This window comes from Pan troglodytes, chromosome 15 (genome assembly GCF_028858775.2).
Source record: "Pan troglodytes isolate AG18354 chromosome 15, NHGRI_mPanTro3-v2.0_pri, whole genome shotgun sequence".
Taxonomy (NCBI): Eukaryota; Metazoa; Chordata; class Mammalia; order Primates; family Hominidae; genus Pan; species Pan troglodytes.
Genome location: NC_072413.2, coordinates 98,479,072 through 98,501,710, shown reverse-complemented (window position 1 = coordinate 98,501,710; position 22,639 = coordinate 98,479,072). Strand labels below are relative to the sequence as shown.

Genomic DNA, 22,639 nt, shown 5'->3' with positions numbered 1-22,639 from the left:
GCCCCATCCAGTCAGGCTGGCCCTTCTCCTTGGTGCACAGAGAGGATGCAGCAGGTAAGACAGAAGTAGGGGAGGAGGGTTGTGGCACCTCTAGGAAGACAGCAACCAGGTCCCAGGGAACCTCTGGGTGGAGCAGGGCCAGGCAGTCTTCAAGACCATTTCCCAATGCTTGTACCATCCCCCATCTCAGGGACAGCTCTGTCTCCCCACCAGACAGAGCTATCTGGTGTCAATTTCCAGTCCTTGTATCCCACCTGACTCCAAACACTGAATTCTACATTCACCAGGTGTGCAGTGAATCCTGGCCACCCCTTTGAGTTCTGAGGTGCTTGGCTGGGCTGATTAGCAAGGACTGGGAGCAAAGCAGAACACAGCGAACTTCACCCCCTGGGACCCATTCCACAGCCCAGGACAGGAGCTCTGGAAGGAAGGAGGCCTCTTGTGGCCCGTCTGCTCTATCTCCCAGCCCCACTTCCTCCCTGTCTCAAGAAGGAGGTGGCTTTCTTCCCTATACCCACCCTGCTCCCTCAGCCACCACCCCACCTCCAGCCCATCTCTCTGCACCAGTGCCTTCCTCCAGGAGGCAGGTGAACATGCATAAGTCTCACCTACGCTGAAAACAAGCAAACTAACAAATGAACCCCATTCTTCAGGGTTAGCTGGCACTTCCACTTCTGGAAGGAAGCAGGCAGTGGTTTCCAGAACCTAAAAACCATGCTTACCTTTCGACTAATTCTGCGTTTAAGAATTATTGTGCAGAGAAGTTTGCCTTAGTGTTGTAATAAGGGAACCACTGGAAATCTTATAAACACCCAACAATAGAGGGCTGGTTAAATACATCTTGGTATAACATATTGAGTAATTATTAAAAATTATAGTATCCAAAAACCTTTTAACAATATGGGAAATGCTAATGATATTATAATAAGCTGAAAGACAATTATATAAAAATGTAAATACATATGCATAAAACAATTGAATGAAGGATACCGACTGTCATTGGTGGTTATGGCTGGGTTGAAGTTTAATGGGTTATCTTCTTTATATTTTTCCATTTCCCAAGTAGCCAACAAAGACCATGTATTCCTTTTCTAATCAAAACGAACATCTAGAGAACAACCACCTCACCCTCCATTCTGAAGTCATGGGCAGCACTTGGGTCTCCAGGTCTCCAAGGCCCTTTTTTGCCTCTACCCCTACACCCTGCTTGCACCCAAGTCACAGGGGGACCCCACGACAAGCCCTCTCATCGGCTCACAGCCCCACTCAGGCCAAGTAAGAGACAGAAGGGGAGGACAGGGCTGCCACTGGCCCGCATGGCACCTTGGTTCCTATTAGAGAAAGATACCCCTTCGAGTAGAAACCATTCCAAATCAGGGGCGTGGCCTGGCCAGCAGGGCTTGGAATGGAATCCAGACCCCACCTACCCCTCAGCAAGGTGCCTCTCTGCACTGTACAGACTGCACAACCTCACATGTTGGCCCTGGAAGAGGAGGACGCAGGGACTGGGGTGGTGGAGAAGGGAGACCCTAAAACTGCTGCAGAGGTTTCTGGCTGGGCCAGCAACTGGTTGGAGGTGGTGCCAGCAGCAGGGCAAGAGACATTTCCTGCAGCTTCTCTGAATCCTCTAAACTAGGAAGACACCCTATAAACAGCAGGTGCTCCGCAGTGTTCAATGAGCAAATGAGTGAGGTGAGCCAGAAAACCGACCTTTTTGAAAAAAAAGAAAAAATTCAAGACAAAGACTGTAATTAAAAACCAAGAAATCTGTTTGGTGGAAAAGGGGCATGCAGAGGGGAAAGAGAGCTATCCACTCCTCATCTCCCTTCTGAACTGGGCGTGGCAATGGCCCGCTTGTTACGGAACGTGGCCCTCAGTCTCCTCTCAGCACATCCATCTCCCTCCGCAGCCTCCGCGCCAGATTTGCAGAGAAGCACCAAGCAGTCTTCCCTCAGGGGTGTGAGAAAAGGCTGTGGCTGCCAGGAAAGCCTGCCCACTGACAGGGTACATGGAACATCCGTGTGCTTAAAATCACACAGCCATCAATACACTCCTGAAACTGGGAATCTATTTGTTGGGGCACAAATTGAATTTCACAAACTTTCCTAAAGTCATACAATCTTTGCAGAGTTATACTGCAGGTCCATGGAGGCTGGCACAATCACTTATTCAAGAAACAGTGAATGAACTGCTGACCAGGTGCCAGCACACACACAGTCTGGGGATACCAGGTTGGAAAAGACCATCATGTCTCCCAGCCCTCACAGGGCTCGCATCCCACCGGGGGACAACCAGGGGCTACAACCCAGGCTATCGAGCTGTGGAAGCAGCATCACCTGGCGGGGGGAGGGGGACACCCAATCCAGTCGGGCTTGGGAAAATTTCCTGGAGAGGAGACATCACTAGAGAGTTGGAGGACAGGTGACATTTAGCCAAAAAGAAGGGAAATTCAAGGGAAAAAGAAAAATATGTTCAAAATCGACCTGAGGCTAAATTGGAGCACACCTCCTGCAGCCCACCTCTCCACTGATGACAACTGAAATTCTGGACAAAATACAAAAAGCAACTCCCTGAGGACTCGAAAAGTAAACAAGAGCAGGTGGCTTGTGAGAGAGAGACAGAAACTCAGAGAAGTGACTAGTACAGAGGTGGGAACCTGATTTCTTTTTTTGTTTGTTTGTTTTTGTTTTTGTTTTGTTTCTTTTTTCTTATTTTTTCTAACAGCTTTGACCTGAGAGGAGGACTGTAGTGGAGCTGTGCTGGCAGCTTCAAAGTATATGAAGCAAAAAAAGTCACAGAACTGAAGAGAAAAATACACAAATTCACAACTATAGCTGGAGATGTCAACACTCCTCTCTCAGTCACTAAAAGAACAAGTAGATTAAAAAACAGCAAGGATGTAAAAGAACGGACACCGTCATCAACCAATTGACCAAATTGCCATTTATAGAACACTCCACCCAACAACAGCAAAATGCACGGAGCATATGGAACATTCAACACTGCAGGCTATATTCTGGGCCATAAAGCTAACCTTAGCAAATTTAGAAGAACTGAAATACAAAGTATGTTTTCTGACTACAACAGGATTAAACTAGAAATTAATGATAGAAAGCTATCTTCCAGCCTGACCAATACGGTGAAACCCCATCTCTATTAAATACAAAAATTAGCCAGGCGTGGTGGCACATGCCTGTAGTCCCAGCTATTCAGGAGACTGAGGCACGAGAATTGCTTGAATCCAGGAGGCAGACTTTGCAGTAAGCCAAAATCACACCACTACACTCCAGCCTAAGGGACAGAGCAAGACTCTGTCTCCAAAAAAAAAAAAGAATTAAAGAAAAAAAGAAAAAGAAAAATCTGGCAAATCTCCAGATGTTTCCACGTGCTTGGAAACTGAACAATACACTTCTAAATAGCCCACATGTCAAAGAGAAAGTCTAAAGAAAATTAGAAAGTATTTGTAATTGGATTAAAATTAAAATACAGCCAGTATATTATAACTAAAATTTGTGGGATATAGATGAAGTAGTGCTGAGAGGAAAATGTGTAGCATTAAAATGTTTATATTTAAAAAGATCTCAAATCAATGGCCTAACTTGCCTCCTTAAGAAATCAGAAAAAGAAGGGCAAATTAAATCCAAAGCAAGCAGACAGAAGAAAATAAAAATTGGAGCAGAAATTAAGGAAGTAGAAAAACAATAGAGAAAATCAGTATTTCTTTGAAATGATCAGTAAGATTGATAAAACTCTAGTCACAATGACTGAGTAAAAAGACACAAATACCATTATCAGGAATGAAAGAGGAGACATCACTACAGGCTCTAAAAATATCAAAAGAAAAAGAGAATATTACAAATCAGTGTATGTACATTAAGTTTCACAACTTAGATAAAATGAACCAATTCTTTGAGGCATGCAACTACCAAGTCTCACTCATGAAGACATATACAATCTGAATAGTTCTATATCAAACCTCAAAGAGATCAAACAAGAGACCACTTTGTACCCACTAGGATAGGTATAATATAAAAGACAAGTAAGAACAAGTGTTGGTGAGGATATGGAAAAATCAGAACCCTCATGCATTGTTGGTGGGAATATAAAATGGTGCAACCACTTTGGAAAACAGTCTAGCAGTTTCTCAAAAGATTACACATAAAAACAGCTACCAACCATATGACTTTGCAATTCTACTTCTAGGAAGAACCATGAGAAATGAAAACATATATCCACACAAAGACTTACAAACAAATGTCCAAAAATGGAAACAATGCAAACGTCCATCACCTAGAGAATGGAGAAACAAAATGTGTATATCCATACAATGGAATATTATTTGGTCATAAAAAGAAGCAGAAGACTTCCTGTTAATGGTCTGGCATGTAAGGAGCTTATAAATCAAAACTCTGTCCTAGCAAGTAAAAAGCTGAACAAACTGTAAAACTCTTCTCAGATCCACAAAAGAAGTGAGATCGCAGGGCAAACCACTGCCCCCAAAATTGGAGACACAGATAGGTGAATAAACAATCACAATGCATTGGAGCAGAAATTTCCACAGGAACCAGGGCCAGGAAACTGAATTATAATTGACAAATTGCTAGAGGCTCATTGTGGACAAGTCAGAGAGATTAAAAACTCTGGAAGACCTGGTCATCAGTGGCCCCCAAAATTTTGTGCATTTTACCTCCAGGAGCTACCAGGTTCTCACAGTGAAGACTGGAGAAAATCCCCTTATGTTTCCAGCAGAAGGAGAAAAATAACTACTTTGGGTTTTTTGTTTTTTTTGTTTGTTTGTTTGTTTTTGAGACGGAGTCTCACCCTGTCACCCAGACTGGATACAATGACACGGTCTCAGCTCACTGCAACCTCCGCTTCCAGGGTTCAAACCATTATCCTGCCTCAGCCTCCCAAGTAGCTGGGATTATAGGCGCCTGCCACCACTCCCAGCTAATTTTCCTATTTTTAGTAGAGAGACAGAGTTTCACCATGTTGACCACGCTGGTCTCAAACTCCTGACCTTGTGATCTGCCCTCCTCGGCCTCCCAAAGTGCTGGGATTACAGGCGTGAGCCACCGCGCCCAGCCAGAACTACTTTAAAATATAACAGAGCATTCTGTTCTTCTTTTATGTATTTATCTTTGTAGAGTCAGGATCTTGCTATGTTGTTTGTTTGTTTGTTTGTTTTTGTAGAGTCATGATCTCGCTATGTTGCCCAGGCTGCTCTCTAACTCCTGGCCTCAAGCAATCCTCCTGCCTCAGCCTCCTAAAGTGCATTCTGCTCTTAATGAGGTCTGTACTGCAGAGAAATTAGTTAGCCAGAGTCTAACCTGCTGGGTTTATCACAGCCTAGCTGACCTGGGGGAAGAGGAATACCCAACCGCCACTGGCTCCCGCCTTCCACATGGGAGAAGGGAAATGCCCAATTCCTTCCCCTCTAGCCTTCTATGTGGAGGAAGAAAACACCCAGCTCCAGCCCATTCTAGCTGTCCTGTCCTATCTAAAGGGGAGAGGGGACTAAGAAGTACATGTGAGCTCACAGTCCAGAAGCAGACTCTCTAAAAGACTAACCTAGCCACAAGACACTTCCCCACCACCCCGACACTACACCACATTACTAAAGTCCTTTTTATAGCAGTTCCTTTTGCCTAGCTCATCTTGTCTGGCTAGCAAGAAAGAATTGCAAGGCATAATAAAAGGCAAAAAACATAGCTTGAAGAGCAAGTATCAGAACTAGACTCAAATATGGCAGTGATGACGGAATTATCAGGCTGCAAATTTAAAACAACTATAATCAACATGCTAAGGGCTCTAATGGAAAAAGTAGACAATACGCAAGAACAGAAGGGCACTGTAAGCAAACAGATAGAAATTCTAAGAAAAGACCAAAAATAACTGCTTGAGATCAAAAGCACTGTAACAAAAATAAAGAACACTGCACTGCTGGGTGCAGTGGCTCACGCCTATAATCCTAACACTTTTAGGAGGCCAAGGTGGGAGGATCCCTTGAGCCCAGGACATTGAGGCTGCAGTAAGCTGTGATCACAGCATTGCATTCCAGCCTGGGAGAAAGTGTGAGACCCTGTCTCCAAAAACAAGAAATAAAAATTGAAGAATGCTTTTTATGAGTTTAGTAGCATGGATACAGCTGAGGAAAGAATCTTTGAGCTTGAGGATATCTCAACAGAAACAGATCTGGTGTCTGGTGAAGGCACTCTTGCAGGTTTGCAAACAGTTATCTGTCTTCTCACCGTATCCTCACGTGGTGGAGAGAGATTCATCTCTCTCGTGTCTCTTCTTACAGGGGCACTATCCCCAGTTCTACGGGCTCCACCCTCATGTCCTAATTACCACCCAATGACTCCGCCTCCTAATATCATCACATTAGGGATTAGGGCCTCAACATATGAATTTTGGGGAGGACACAAACAGTCAGTCTATTGTACATGTCATTAAACATTTGTCCAAACCCATAGAATGTACAACATCAAAAGTGAACCCTAACGTAAACTATAAACTCTGAGTGACAACGATGTGTCACTGTGGGTTCACCATCTGTAACAGATGGGCCACTCTGATGCAGAATGATTATGGGGAGGTTGTGCATAAGAACGGGCAGAGGGCAAGTGGGAAATCTCTAGCCCTTCTGCTAAATTTTTTCTGTGAACATAAAACTCCTCTAAAAAATAAAGTCTAATTTTAAAAAAACATAAAGGAGTGAAGTCCTGATATAGGCTACAATGTGAATGAATCTTGAAAACATTATGTTAAGTGAAAGAAGCCAGTTACAAAAGACCATTTATATAAAATGTCCATAACAGACAAATCTATACAGACAGAGTCGATTTATGGTTGCCAGGGGCTGGGGCACTGGGGGGATAGGCATGGCTGCTAAAAAACGTGGTTTCTTTTTGGGGTGAGGAAAATGTTCTCAACCGACTGCTGTGGCTGCATAACCCTGCAAACACACTAAGAACTGAGTGAATGAGTGAATCAGTGAGTTGTACAATACAGAATAAATCTGTTACCAAAAAACATTTAATGAGTATTTACTTTAGGCCCAATGTGGTGGCTCACACTTGTAATCCTAGCACTTTGGGCTGACGCAGGAGAATCGCTTGAGGCCAGGAGTTCAAGACCAGCCTGCGCAACATAGTGAGACCCTTCTCTACAGAAAATTTAAAAATTAGCCAGGCATGGTGGCAGGCGCCTGTAGTCCCAGCTACTAGAGAAGCTGAGGCTGGAGGATACCTTGAGCCCAGGAGTTCGAGGATGCAGTGAGATATGATAATGCCACTGCACTCCAGCCTGGATGACAGAATGAGACCATGTCTCTAAAGAAATTTTTTTAGTTAAAGTATATTAAGACAAAAAAATAACTAGGGCATCAAGCCCATGACTTTTTTGGACACTATTAGTTATGGCAAGGCTAAAATAAGTTTTCAAGTACAAGAATTGTAAATCAATAGTAAAAAAAATAAATAAATTTTTAAAAACCTTAAGAAGAAGCATGTTCAGTGCAGCACAGAGCTTATTTTAGTGGCAATATGTATTATAGAAGATTTATAAATTAGAATTACAGAAACATCATATTTATAGAATCAGCACAGGTCCAAAGAACCTGCTTTATATTTTCTGAAACTGCCTGCTGCATTTTTAAGGGCAAAAATTATCAAGTGGGGTGGGTGTTAATGAAAGTCTTGGAACATCGCCCTCTTGAGTGCCATGGGCCTCCCACTGTCATTCACTGAGCTTGTTGGCAGCTCGTGTATGGGTTTTAAACAGGGGTCTTCTTACACAGTCCCAGTGAAAGTGGTGCAGAGGGAGGCTGAAGAGGAGGACTGGGTTGCAGGGCAGGTCTCTGAGGTTCCAGATTCTGGGAACCAATTGCCCACTTCTGCCTAAGACTTTAGACAACCCAGGGGACACACAGGGACTCCCCAGCCAATTGTGAAGGCAGCCAGTGAAGCTGATGGATCCATTGAATATTGAAAGAAACAGATGTTTTCAGCAGTCCCTTCTACAGCTTTAAGACATGGACCGTCTAACTGGATTTTGTTGCCCCATGCCCTGGGACAATGCCTGGTTTCTGGTGGGGGCTCAGAAAATGTTTGTGACATGGATAAATGAAATGTGTCCTCTTCCTGCAATAGGGAGAAGCAGAAATTAGAGGAAGACCTGGGTTCAGATCCAATCCCGTCAATGGCTGCCTACCCTGCATAGACAGCTGAACCTTTCAGAACCAGTTTCCTTGCCAATATTTTGGGGGCAGGAAGGCTGCTCTCACAGATACGTTGGGTTCTGTTTTCAGGCCTGAGGTTACAGGGCTGTGGTCCCTCAGAACAAAACCCACCACTGTCCCATCCATGGCCAGGTCCTGACACCAGGCACGGAGCTGCACATGGCAGTGCTCAGTGAGCATGTGAATGCCAGGGCTGTCCATGCAGGCTTCTCCAAGAACAAAACGCACAGCCCTCACTGATAAATATTTAGTCATGTGTTGCTTAACGACAGGGATACAGTCTGGGAAATGCGTCATCAGGCGATTTTGTCATTGCGTGAACATCATGCGCTTACACAAACCTCGACGGTATAGCCTGCGACACATCTAAGCTAGAGGTCTAGCCTATGGCTCCTAGGCTATACATTTGGACAGCATGTGACTGTACTGAACACTGCAGGTGATCACTAGGTGATAGGAATTTTTCAGCTTCACTATAATCTTACAGGACCATTGTCCTATATATGGTCTGACATTGACCGAAACGTCATTATGTGGTGCATGACTGTATGTTCATTCAAGACTAAAGCTGAATTCACACTGTGAACAAGAGGATCTGTAAGGGTTTGGGCATCAAACCACCCCCAGTTCACAGTCTTACCCCACTACCAACTGGCCGTGTGCTTGTGGTGTGTAACTGAGCCCTTCCGAGCCTCAGGGCCCTGACAGAGGAAGGGGATGGTGGCAGCACCCAGTCCACCTCCCAAGAGGCCACGAGGAAATGAGCCATCGCGCACACAGCGTGCACAGCGTGATGCCTGCAGGAGGCACACTGTGGTCAGCACTGGCTGCTGAAAGGGGCTCTCGAGATCATCAGGGGCTCCACCACACCCCCAGTTGACAGATGAGGAAATGGGAGCCAGGAAAGACAAGGAACAGCCTCGGGTCCTACATCTTTGCCTCCATTAGGCTCCTATTCTCATCTGCATTCAAAGTTTAGCTTGCAGCAAAGCTTAGTCAGGACTGTGGAAAGCACAAAAAGTCCAAATAAAAAGCCTTTTAATATAAAACAGATGAAAGAGACAAATGGAGAGTAATCAAAATCTCATTAGGGCAAATAAGCAACTTGCCTACAATGCCACAAAACTGATGGCACTTTGAGCCAAGTAGACGAAGCCATCTCTCAGATGGCCACCATCACAGGAGTGCAAATCTCAAAGACAGTCTCACCCACTGGGGCAGAAGCCCCACAGAAACCACTCTGAATTTTCACTAGGCACCCATACCATGGCCCCCAAATCTGGCTATACATTAGAATCACCTGCAGAGTTTTCAAAAACCTGGATGCCTAGGCCACCCTGGGCAGCAATAGTTTCTAATGCTCCCTGGGTAGCTCTGGCCCGTGCCCTAGATCAGTCAGGTCAGGCCAGCCCAGCCACCACCCGCTGCTTTACCAGTTCCTATTACTATCATCCTGAGATCACTCCCATCCAAGGAAGGATGCCCACAGGAGGGGAAGGAGATAAGCAAATTAATGACAGTGGCTCAGCCTCCGTTCAACTGGCCAGGATAATTACTTGTGATTTTAAGAATTGGTCTTGATTAGAGCTATCAGTCATTCATGCGACAGTTTGCGCCCTTCCTGCCTCCCCTCCCTCCCTACTATGTGCTTAGCACTACGCTGGATGCTGGGAATACCATGGTAAATGAGGCACAACTCTTTCCCTCAGGGAGTCCACATGCTACCAGAATGCTACAGCATACTAGTGATGGGCTAGGATCATAGGAAGCTGAGCTGAGGGCCCACACAGGCCCAAGGGTGAGCCACCCACTCCCCTGTCACCTGCATGTTAGGACACGTGCCTGCAGAGGGTGTGGGACAAAGCTAGAGAAGGAGGTCAAGAAACCAAGTCAAGATCTGGAAGTCAAAATGTCCCTTTACAAATTTAAAAATAATAATAAAAGTAGGAAGAAAAGATGTAGAACAAGCATGAAATATTGACGATTAGTGTCAATGTGACACCAGGGTGTGCTGGAGAAAGTGAGCTGGCCTGTCAGAGCTGGTTTTATCATGAGAGTCCCAGAGCAAGCAGAGAATCGGGGTTTTAGAGGTGCAGCCTTCTCTGGAGGAGTAAAGTTGGCAGATCTGAATGCATCTGCAACTCTTTTTCTCAGGCGCAGAGTAGGAGCTAGACAACAAAAGAACCACTCGACCCCTAGCCTGCCCAATGTCACCCTGCACATAGAAAGAGAGGAGGAACTGGGGCAGAGTCCAGGCTGCCAGCTGCAGGAGCCACATGTCCTAGATTTTCCAGGGCTGCTCCAATTTCCAGTGTTCAATCTTGCCTTAACTGAGAGGTAATTTGCTGAGGTTGGGGTTCCATAATGTAGTCCTGCAAAAAAGGTGATTCACCAAATTTGCTATATAAGCTTTCTTAACAAATCTGATTCATATTACAAAAGGAGAATTTATTTTTATTACTTATCCTAACTTTTGGTTCAAAATACATAGTCATCTTAAAGTGAACTTGAAAGTGGCTCTACCTTGGAACATTCCCCACACTGCTAGAGGGCCCAGTACAGCTGAGTCCGTGTCACAGGCTTCTCCTGCAATTCTACAGCTTCCATTCTGTGCTGGGCAGAGCCACAGCACCGCAAAGCTGGAAATGCAAGAGACTCATAACTCTGTTATCCACCAAACACCGGGGAGCAGAGGAGCTCAGCCTCAGTGGAGGACTACAGTGCTTTGATGGCCACACCATATCTCATCTGACACAGGGTCTCCCAAGTCCTCCTGCCTCTGTCCACACTTCTGGAATGACTCACTACAGCTGAATTCCAGCTAGCCTTCATATCCCATTTGTCAGAGGGGCCATGCCCTCTATGTCGATCCCAGGGTGGCCACTGCCCCTGAGGTTGTGGGCAGGTGGGTGCTCCTGCAGGCCTCTATCACAATGACAGTGGCGGCTGACCCCATCAGCTCACTCCAGGTTATCCTGAACACCTGCTCTGGTCCAGGCCCTGTCGGGGATGCCAGGCACAGAGGTGACTCAGGCTCCCACACCAAGCGGCTGTAAATAAACACCTGTGGATAAAAGTGCCCACAGATCAAGAGTGATCGTTGTCCCTGAGATAGGTCACAGATGGTGCAGGCTAATTGAGGATAAGGTTCAAATGAGAGAAGCAAGGGACTTTTAAGTTCAGAGGCCCTTTGGTCCCTAGCTTCTCAAAATGTGGTCCATATACTATCCTCCCCTTCATTTCCTGGGAGCTTGTTAGAAATGCAGGATCTTATCCCAACCTGGACCTGCTGAAACAGAATCTGCATCCTAACAAGAGCCCAGGTGCTCTCCTACACAGGTGAGTTTGAGAACCGCTACTTTGGAGGTGTGGCTTGGCCTGCCACTTTACGATACCAATTTAAAAATTGTGAATCAGAGAGGCTTTTGCTTAAGGAATGTGGCCGAAATCACCCAGCCAAGCAAGTAGCAGAGGGAGGACGTGAGCCCAGGTCTCCTGCAGCTCAGGCCAACGGCACTAGAGGCTCAGGGGCTTCTGCAGAAATTGACCCTCACAATACTATAAAGGTCAGACCACAGGCATCCTGGGTTCCAGACCACACCCATGTTCAAGCAGACTGCTGGGAGGAAGAGGGGTCAGAGGATGCTGCAGCAGCGGCAGGAAGCCAGTTTCAAGTAAGTACGCACAGCTGGCTTGTGCAGAACACATCCTGCCGACCTCTGGAGATGAAGTCAGGCACTTTGCAGTAATGAGATGTGCTACAAACATCAAACCCGAGGCGGAGAGATCACCCAAGATCAGCCAAGAAGAGGAGACAGGGAGCCAAACAGCCCATTTGCTGTAATGAATTGGGCTAGACTAGAGAAGTCCAGAATCTTGACACTTAGCACTTGGCTACATTTAAGGAATCATAAAATCTCATGACTGGAAAGTAACTAAAAAGTTGTATGTTCCAACTACTCACTGTGCCCTAAGATCCCAGGGAGAGGTTGTCTGGCCTCACTCCCCTCAGTTCTGTTGGCAGAAACCTACTCCTTACCTTCACAATGTAGGCTTGCTTTGACCCAGAAATTTTCATTCTGAGATTCAAGCTTAAGGAAATAAATCCCAAATGTGGAAAAAGCTATATGCAAAAAGATGTTTCTTACAGTGGAATGTGTAATAAAGTCAACCTTGATAGTTTGTTTGGAGATTGTAACAAGAGAGAGAAACAACTTATACACCCCTGACTGAAGGAACAGTTCCCACCTGGAAAACACATTCTCTGAGCACCTGGTTTCTGCAAGGAACACAGAATGGGGTAAGACACCTACCTTGTCAGCCAGCTCAGGAGGATTAGTCCTGACAATCAATAGGGTGACAGATGTCAGAATCACATCTCTCTTTACCAAGGTCAGCCAGATCTTAAATATCTTTGGTTTTGTGGGCTATGTGGTCTCTGTTGCAACGAGTCCACTCTGCTACTGTAGTATAAAAGCAGCCACAGATGATACATAAATGAGTATAGCTGTGTTCCAATAAACCTTTATTTACAAAAACTGGCAGCAAGCTGGACTAGCCTCAGGCTATAGTTTGCTGACTGCTGGTCTCTGTCCTCACATCTATTAATTTTAAATGGCAAAAGTTTTTTAAATCTCCTACATGTCTAATGCAGGGAAATGGTTTAATATGTTAAAGCATTCATCTGATTCATTTGATCCATAGATACTTACTGAGTTCCTGCCTATGCCAGACATTGTTCTGAGTCCTGGGGAGAAGCAAGGCAGTGAGTCAGGAACACCCTGAGTCAAAGGAATATGACTGACGACCTTACGAGGGTCTGCACTAACAAAGAATATCCTTCTAATGCTACATGAAAAGCAAAACACAAAATTGCGTATACAAATAAAACCAAATAGTGCTTTTATAATTTTTTTAAAAACCACAAGAGGAAAAAAAAACAGAAAGAAGAATATCAAAATGTTGCTAATGTTTACCTTTGGCTGCTTGGACTCCCCCTCCTCTCTTTACCTGAATTTCCCAATGTTATCATATGATTCTGTATTACTTTTACAACAAAACATTCCTTCCCCACTGTATTTAAAAGGGAAGGCCTGTCTTGGTTTAAGCTAAGGTCTGTGTCCCTCCTACTTACACCTGCGATTCCCACCGCGGTCCCTGAAAGCAGCTGGAAAAAGCCAAGCTGCTCACTTCTGGATGTTCACATACACGCCCAGGCTGAGCCAGAAGGTTCAGCACCTGGGACAGCGCCACAGGAGCCCACAGGGATAAGAAGTGAGCAGCCCCAGGCGGGAGTCCCTGGAGGGCAGGGGGCTGTGCCTCCTCCCTGGTCCTCCTGCCGAGTCCATTTGAGACACATGGGCAACACCTGTCTAAGCAGGAAAGAGTGTTGTCCCCTGAGCCCAACTGATGCAAATGGAACAAGCCCCGTGACCCAGTGGGGGAGGATTGTTGGTAGAAAGGAAGTAAAAACAAATACTGCACAGATCCCTTAGCCACATTACTATCTTGGGAGAGACTCGCAAACATGCCAACACCAGTCACAGCAACATCTGCTTCTAATTGCTTCTCCCCCAGCATTTTCAGAGCTCGTCAGCTGGCATCTGCCCTGGGAAAAAATCCGGTATTTTTAACAAATGCTTAAATCAGATGGCGTCCTTGGTGAGTAATTTCTTACGTGTTTGGTCTTTGAGGCTAAAAACAGTAAGCGCACCCATAAGGGACGTGGTTGTCAGGAGTGGCTGGGTGCTCAGGAGGTCCCACTTCAAACGGTATGACTAAGAGTTTCCAGTTCACAAGGCACGTTCAAATGTTTTCTTTCACTTGTCATGTATTTAGATCCTAAATATAACGTGTTTTGGCGGTTTTTTTTTTTTAATGCCACTGTGTCCACTTCTTTATGGGTAATTTCCTCTCTTTTCCAAATATTTTTATAAGAAAGTTCCTTTGTAAAAGAAAAATGTGTGATTTTTTTTTAAAGACTACATCTATCTATGCTCCCACTTGTGAGTACTTTAAGCAAGATCTCATGTACAGACAAAACTTCCCATTCTCTGTCAAGAAAAGTCTCTGCATTTAGGCTCTCCTCAACAAACCAGCAGCCCCTTCCAACTGCCTGTCAGGAAAGGGTCTTCCGGTGCCAGCCAGTCTGAAGCAAGAAGGCAAATTTGGAATCTAGGCCTTGGGGGCTCTGTCTCACCCTCCTCCCTCTGGAACACATGGACAGCCTCTACTCAGGACATATCTGCTTGGATGCTGCACCTGTCTAGGACCAAGGCAGATGTTCACAAACCTCCCGTGGCTCCCCACTGTTGAGACCAAGACACACAGCGTTGAAAGACTCTCTGCCCAGGCCACCTCGCTGTGTGAAGCCCACGCCTAGCCAAGTCCCCACAGACATCCTGTGTTCCCACCTCCGGTATCTGCACTGTCTGCATGACTGCCTTCCTCCGGCATTTACTCAGTCAATCATGATTCACACAGTGCCAACTATGTGCCAGGCACTGTTTTAGAAGCTAGATGTCAGCAGCAAACAAAACTCTCTGCCTTCAAAGAGCTTACATTCTAGAGGAGGGAAACAGGCAGATGAATGAACACATAAAATCCATAATATGTCAGGTGATGGTAAATGCTATGGAGAGAAATGAGATAGCAGAGGGGACTAGCGGATGCTAGTGGGTTTTGGGCAGGGGGCACCTCACCGAGAGGTAATATGTGAGCAGAGCCCCATGACAGGGGGCAGCAAGCCTCTACTTAGGAAACAGGCAGAAGAGCCTTCCAGGCAGAGGGAGCAGCAGGTGCAAAGGCCCTGAGACAGGAATGTGCTGGTATGTTCAGGGAAGGCAAGGAGCCTAGTGGGGCTGGCACTGATGAGAAATGCTGACCTACCCCCAGGCCAAGGAGGATCATTTAGGCCTTGTGGATCATCAGAGACATTGGCTTTTACTGTAAGAACAGAGCCTGGAGGATTCTGATGAGAGGAGTGACGTGTCTGAGTCACACTGTAACAGACCAGTCTAGCGGCTGTGTTGAGAACAGCCTGCAAGGGGCAAGGCGGAAAGTGAGAGATCAGATGGTAAACTCCTGCAACCATCCCAGCGAGAGACAACAGCAGAGCTACAACAGCTGATGTGGGGAAAAATGTCCAAGTTTTGGAGAATTTGCTAATGGTTTGGGTATGGGAATGTGATGCAAAGAGCAGAGACAGGGCTAATTCTGATGTTTTTGGCCTGAACAACTAGGGTGGAGCTGCCATCTAGTAAGTGGTGATGGTAAAAGGCACAGCAGGTTGTAATAAAGGATGGGGATGGAAATCACAACCAGCCTTTAAGACTGAGGAAAAGTGATTCCTCTAAGAAGTCTTCCCACAGCAAGCTAAAAGCACTTACCCCCTCCCTTCCTCTCTCTCGCAAGCATGCAAACAAGTGCACACACACACACACACACACACACCCCCACACCAATTCTCTGTACCAAAGTTATCTGTACCCGCACATTATTCCCTTGAGTAACCCAGCAGATTCATTTTATATCATCTGGAAGCATTTGTGCACAGTAGGTGTTCAACAAATATTTTTAGTAATATACTGCATAAAATTGCACCTTTGATATTTTAAGTCTGACAACTCAAGAATGTTCTTTCAAAACATCTAAAAATTATGCTTAGCACTGATTAAATATTAAGTGGTAATTATTCCACCTCAAGGGTCCTATATATAGATGCTGACCTGCCCCCAATTATTCAAATTGTCGAAACAAGCTCTCCTGTGGAAAGGCCAAGTTAGGAATATGGCTATTACCTTGCCAGTCCTTATATCCCAAGCTTTCATTTCAGAACTGAAGCCTCCACATAAAAAGATGTTGTGGTCTTTTGGATGGAATTTCAAGGTAGTGATTCTAAAGTCACTTCGACCACTAAATAGCTGGGTTCCTACAACACAAAAAGAGAAGAGAGGGTTAGAAAGTACTTAGGTCACAAAACAAATATCTTAAAACTAAGATGCCATCTGGTATGGGGCTCATAGCAAACACAGCTCCCCTGGGCCCGATGTAGCCCAATGGACACTTTTTGGAAATACGACAGCGGTGGCAGCAAGATTTGCCCTTATTCTCTGTTTCTCTGGCCAGCCCACCCTTGACTAGCTGAACATCCCCTCCCCCTGGGCTGAGCTTAGATGGGTGGATCGATGAGTGCACCTTTCACATTTGCTGTAAGCATGACATGCATTAGCTCATATAAACCATGCAACGACCCTATGCCCACCTAACAGCCAAAAACCAAGCCCAGGGAGGTCATGGAACATTTCCAAGGCTCTACAGTTAATACAGTAGATTATTTATCTGGGAGTCTAAAAACCAAAAACAGGATTGTTCTAAGGTGATACTTTTCAGGATCAGCCACTTTATAATAATGGATGAATGGTTTGCTATGGAGCATGGCAGGTGGGGTGGCCTGAGACGCTGGGCAATAAATGAGAGTGGCCATCATGGTGGCCCAAGCACAGATTGGATAGGGTGGTGTGGGCCATTGGGGGTCTCACTGGCTCTACAGGACACGAGGCAGTCCTTGTCCTTTATAAATACATCATAAACTGTTGTCAAGCATTTATGTGCATTAGGTAAGTGTCTGTGTATGTACATATATATACATATGGTGTGGAAAACGTCTTTTTTATCACTATGATCTTTTAGAGGTAAGCTATATAAACTTCAAAAACATCAATCATTTGGAGCAGGTCAAAGCTGGTCCTCCTTCCACTGCCCAGTGCAGCCCCCATGTCCCAGAGCACTGGCTGTCATTCTTGTCTGTCCACACCTCATCCATCTGAAACTGCATCAAGAAGGCAGACTGGCCTTGGGGAGGTGTTCTCACTGTGGGAGTCTCTGAGTGCCACCCCCGTATATGTCCCCCACAGGCAGGGCTCACACAACAGGCACAGCAGCTGCCCCACGCCACCCAGCCAGAAACGTGGAGGAGGCTTCGCTCAGAGGTGCCACAAGGGCTCCCACAGCGCAGGAGGAAGAACCTTGACTGCCTTGTACCCGTAGAAACTCCCCCATGGGACTGAGCAGTGGGCTACTTAGGGACATGGGAAGCTGGTGGCGAAGAAGACCATGAAGACACCGAGGTCTCAAGCATCATTTCCACTCACGGGAACCCAGGAAGCAGCACTTGCTCATTCAATTCAGAAAGCACAAAAGGTTGCCCTGCTTTGTGTTCTGTGACCCCCACACATTAGTGAAGGGCTCTACCAGCTCACCAGGTGTGGAAATGAAAGTCATCAATCAGTACTCATGACAGTCACAGCAGAAGGCTTTCACAGACCCAATCTGCCTAGATCCGTGGTCTCCAAGCTATTATAGTTTGACAGTACGCCCCATCCATGAAAAACCTAAGGCACATACCACCAATATATAGATATTTGTTTTAAGTTGAATAATGTGCTTCTGTACCAACATATTATAAACATTTTTTAAAAACCAAAAATAGAACTCTTTAAAGGATGATGCAAGGATAAAAGTCAATATTTTTAAATATATTTTAATATACCCTTATTAAGAGAATCAATGAACCTCTCTGAAATCATCTGAATTATGTAATACTATTTTTAGTGAGAGCAACAGAATTGAATATGCTTCCATTTTTCTTAATGTAGGGAACTTTTTGTGATTCAGTTATTTGAATGTAGTCTGGTTGCAGGTAGGTTCAGTTTATCCACTGAACTCTATCAAAGCCGACAAAGTTTCTTGCACGCAGAGATGCCCGGACCTAGATGGAAGATATTCACCACTGGCCACATGGGAGACATTTTCCACTTCTTTTTTTTTTTCTCTTTCATAATTGAGATTTTATTGGTTGAGGATCGTGCAGACATTTCAATTTGTACACAATTCTTAACACATGTAACAAAAATCTAAAAAGCCATGTATTGTAATTATTTTTGAAAGTTATTCCAGTGACTTTCCAGGTCAAAATTTGGAAGCAAATTGTCCTTAAGAGGCTATCAAGTACCAGTATCTTCACATGCTGATCAGCTGTTACAGACGTCCCACCAGCTCACAACTGAAGAGCACCTACACTACATATTCCAATCTGTAATCTTTCACAGCACAGTAACAAAGTTATTAGGAAAACAGGACTACCACAACCAAACATTTACAGAGTCCACACAATTCTGACAGGGAGAGCAATGACCAAGGAGTGGTTTTCTTTAGGAAACAATTCTACTAAAAAACAACAAGGGAATAGAAGTAATTTAAAACATTCAAGACATTAAATGCAGGACTGACTCCATATGGCCCTTTAACATGCTTTGTATTATAGGATATAAAAACTAACCCCCCCTGTATGGAATGTTAAGCTGACACCCGAGACAGTCAAAGCCTCCCATAATTCAATATCCCACACTATTTTCTGGTTGTACCAAAAAATAAACAACCAGCAAATGATTTCACCTCTTAAAAAAAAAAAAAAAGCATTTACACTTAAAAAATGGGATGAGGTGGGATTCCCTCCTTCTTAAAAATGTTTCTAGAGCTACTAAAAAACTTGCATTTACAAAATAGTTGATAAAAATATTCCTCTGGATTGTACAAGAAGGGAGACAGGGACCACTGATAAGATATGGTATATGGTATTCTATCAGACTTGGTTTCTTTCTCTCCTGCTTCATCAGAGGCTGGACTCTCCTCAGTTTTCATTTCCCCATTTTCTGCAGGTAACTCTACTTTAGTTTCTTGGTTAACCACTTTGGCCTGTTTTCCCTTTGCTCCCCTTTTCCCTTTTTTTTTTTTTTTTTTTTTTTGTTTGCACTTTTTTGTCTGAAGATTTATCCTTCGCTGCTGCCTTTTTCAGCTTCAATTCCACTTTTGCAGGAGCAGGTTTAGCTGACAACTGCACTAGTCTCCTCTTGGGCTCTTCCTTGGTGGCCCCTTCAGCAGAGCTGACCTTCCTCTTGGGCATCCTGGCAATGGGGAGGGCGCATGCCAGGTGCCTGCAGGCCACGGGGCACCGAGAGCCTTTGCAAAGCTGGGCTGCCTGGACATTTTCCACTTTTATCCACCATCGAAGCAAAGGATTTTGTGAACATTTTGCTAGTAAAGCCCCATTTCCCTAATGTCAAATAATGGCTCCTGCAACTAATCAGGTTAATAATTGCATTATCATATTTGTAACCACCCAGCTCAAAATCCACTGAAATTTTCACTTAAAGGATTTTAAAACAGATTAGAAAAACACTGTTCCCAGGTTAAGGGTGAAGATATTCAAGATTTTAATAGGTGACAGATCATTTTTGGCAACAAAAATCACATAACAATGGAAACAAAAACATCTGTTTTCAAAATGTTCTCTCCATAGTAGAAATTTTTTAGAAAGTAGTTACTCTTTCATCCTTTGTTCAAGCATCACATTTGCCATGATGGATAATAAAGTGTGTTGATCTTTTTTTTCTAGTATCTTCTGGGGGCCTAAAACTGGTAGTCACTTACCAACAGAGAAAATTTTAGAAATACTTGCTTTTTTATAAATGAAGAATCTATACCTCTTTGAGCTCCACAAGCCCCTTGACTATTTTGCTACAAGATGCAGTGCAGATAGCACAAGAGATTTTCATGGTCACTCTGTGTCATCATAATGTTGTCAAGAACTGGCTGCTTTAGGCCATCCGACCCGTATGGAGAAGGGACTGTAAACAACACCCTAACGGTCCAGCCTGAGGGGAGTAGTGAAGACAAATGTGGTTTTCTGCCTGATGGGATGCTGAAAAGCCACTGAAAACTGGAATCACAAACAGCAGTCTTTGGCAAGAGGGACAATGCTTGATTCCTATTCTTCAACTACAAGAGTATAAAATGGGAATTGATACGAAGCAGTCCCCGACCTTTTTGGCACTAGGGACAGGTTTTGTGGAAGACAATTCTTCCATGAACCAGGGGTTGGGATGGGGGTGCTTTCGGGATGAAACTGTCCCACCTCAGATCACCAGGCATTAGTTAGATTCTCATAAGAAGAGCACAACCTAGATCCCTCGTATGCGCAGTTCACAATAGGGCTCCGCTCGTATGAGAATCTGACGCTGCTGCTGATCTGACAGGAGAAGGAGCTCAGGCGGGAATGTTCACTCACCCACTGCTCACCTCCTGCTGTGTGGTCTGGTTCCTAATAGGCTATGGACAGGTACCAGTCCGTGGCCCAGGGGTTCGGGATCCCTGTTGATATGGACAAAGACTGGGAAGAGATTCACTGAAATGAAATGAATTGTTCTAGGGGTAGTAAGATAACTTTTTAAATTATACGAACAGATTTGTTGTAATACTGTTTTTCTAATAAATAAAGATTTTTTAAGTCATCAAGGAGATGAGCAGACTTGTAAGATGATGGTCTTTGTGCTATGTCCCTCTCATTAGATCAGCAGACAAACGACTCTCTCAAGTAAACCAAAAAACTGCTTCTTGGTGAATTGATCTAATTGGAAATCTGGTATTCCTAAAAAAAAAAATGTACTCTTCTTTTCCTTTCCTGGAACTCAAGGTGGTACATAAAGCCTTCTACAGAGCATGACAAACCCCACCTTTTAAGCTACAATTGGTGATCAGAAACCAACCGTGATATGCCCAATTAGCAAGTCCCCCTGCTCAGGGAGCACAGGCAGAGGGCTGTCCCCTTGGTCCCCATGTGCCTATGCCAGGGACTCAGAGCAGCAATGTGGCAGCACAGAGGCCCCAGGACACTCGCTTCAGCCAAGCGGCTGGGGGTCATCTGGAGACTGCAGGCAGGGACCACCATCACAACCCCTAGACAGAAAAGGAGGACACGGATACCACTGCAGTCCCCACACCACCGAGAAGGCCCAGGACTGCCAAACTCTTTCTCCCCACAGGGACAACTGCACTTATTGCTGAGAACATTCAGTGGCCGGCTTCTTGCTCACTTGGAATTCATTGCCAATCCTTAAATCCAAAAGGAAACACAAACTCTCTCTGCCTGGAGAAAAAATGTTCCTTATTTTTTAGACCATAGCATATAACCATATGCTTAATTTCAGAAATGGCAGTGAATTATCCATATGTTTTTTTCAAAAGTGCAGTGATACAGTCTTGCCAACAATGGGGAAGAAAGATGAGAGAAAATGTGAAAGCTGAATTGCTAAAAGACGATGATCGAACTTTTTCTGCTAAAACAAACAAACAAAAAATCTGAATGTTATTTTTTCCTCAACCCCCTAAAGAGATTGAAAATCTGTCTTTTAAGTATTTCCATTTAGAAGATAAGCTGTTGTTTATACATTTTTCCTATACTTATAATAACTAGGCCCTTACTGCTTTTCTTTGTTAAAAGGGCTCAAAACTACAAGATTTTTAAATTTTTTAGTAAGTTTCTGGATACCTAGTGAAAAGACTAAGGTAGAAATCTTGCTAACTAAGAAGTTCTCAAATAAGACTTTGTTTCAGAAATTAGGGCCATAGCCATCATTATCTGGCACAATGTTGGAAGCAGGAGACAGTATAGCTGAGGAGTTCAGAGCCACGCAGACCCAGATCCCATCCCAGCTCTGTCACTTCCAGTGGAGGGGCCTTGGGCAGGACCTTGCACTGCTCTGTCTCACACTCTTACAAATGTAAGGTCGTCATGAGAGCTAAATGTAACGTGGTGCATGAAGCCTTCCAAAGAGCATGGCAAACAGCAATCAACAAAAGGGAGCTATTATAGTTTACAAAATTAAACCCCAAATTATTGAATTCACAATTGGTTCAATTACAAACTAAAACCAAGGGATACAGGTTTTTTTGTTTGTTTGTTTTTGTTTTGTTTTATTTTGTTTTTTTGAGACAGAGTCTCGCTCTGTCGCCCAGGCTGGAGTGCAGTGGTGCTATCCAGCTCACTGCAAGCTCTGTCTCCCAGATTCACGCCATTCTCCTGCCTCAGCCTCCCTAGTAGCTGGGACTACAGGTGCCTGCTACCACACCCAGCTAATTTTTTTGTATTTTTAGTAGAGATGGGGTTTCACCGTGTTAGCCAGGATGGTCTCGATCTCCTGACCTTGTGATCCACCCACCTCAGCCTCCCAAATTGCTGGGATTTCAGGCGTGAGCCACGGCGCCCGGCTGGGATACAGGTTTTTAAATAGCAATAACCTCCACAGATTAATGCTTTTTCAGCTTTTCTCATGAGGCTTTGAAAATACAACGCCCTGGGCTGCCCTTTACATTTGTTAAAGAGATATGGGTAAAGTCTGGAAAATATTCATCAGTGAAATATCTTGAACATGAACACTAGCTGTGCCAGAGGAGAAGGTCTTAACTTGTCAGACGGGCTCTTCCTCTCTACCTTTTCATAAATCAAGGAGCTGGTTTATCATATCCTCTCCTGGGCAATGTTACTTTCAGCGCAATGGT

At 44.6% G+C, this 22,639-nt stretch overlaps 1 protein-coding gene and 1 pseudogene across 3 annotated transcripts in view; both read right to left on the bottom strand.

Moving 5' to 3' along the window:
• The window catches only part of WDR25 (WD repeat domain 25), a 155,458-nt gene that overhangs the window by 30,610 nt on the left and 102,209 nt on the right, over positions 1-22,639 (bottom strand). For all 3 annotated transcript variants that reach the window (XM_016926734.4, XM_016926736.4, XM_016926735.4), the window contains exon 4: positions 16,042-16,172. In XM_016926734.4, coding sequence (XP_016782223.1) covers positions 16,042-16,172 — 131 coding nt within the window. The remainder of the gene's footprint in view (positions 1-16,041; positions 16,173-22,639) is intronic.
• On the bottom strand, positions 18,648-19,220 carry LOC107968250 (non-histone chromosomal protein HMG-14-like; annotated as a pseudogene).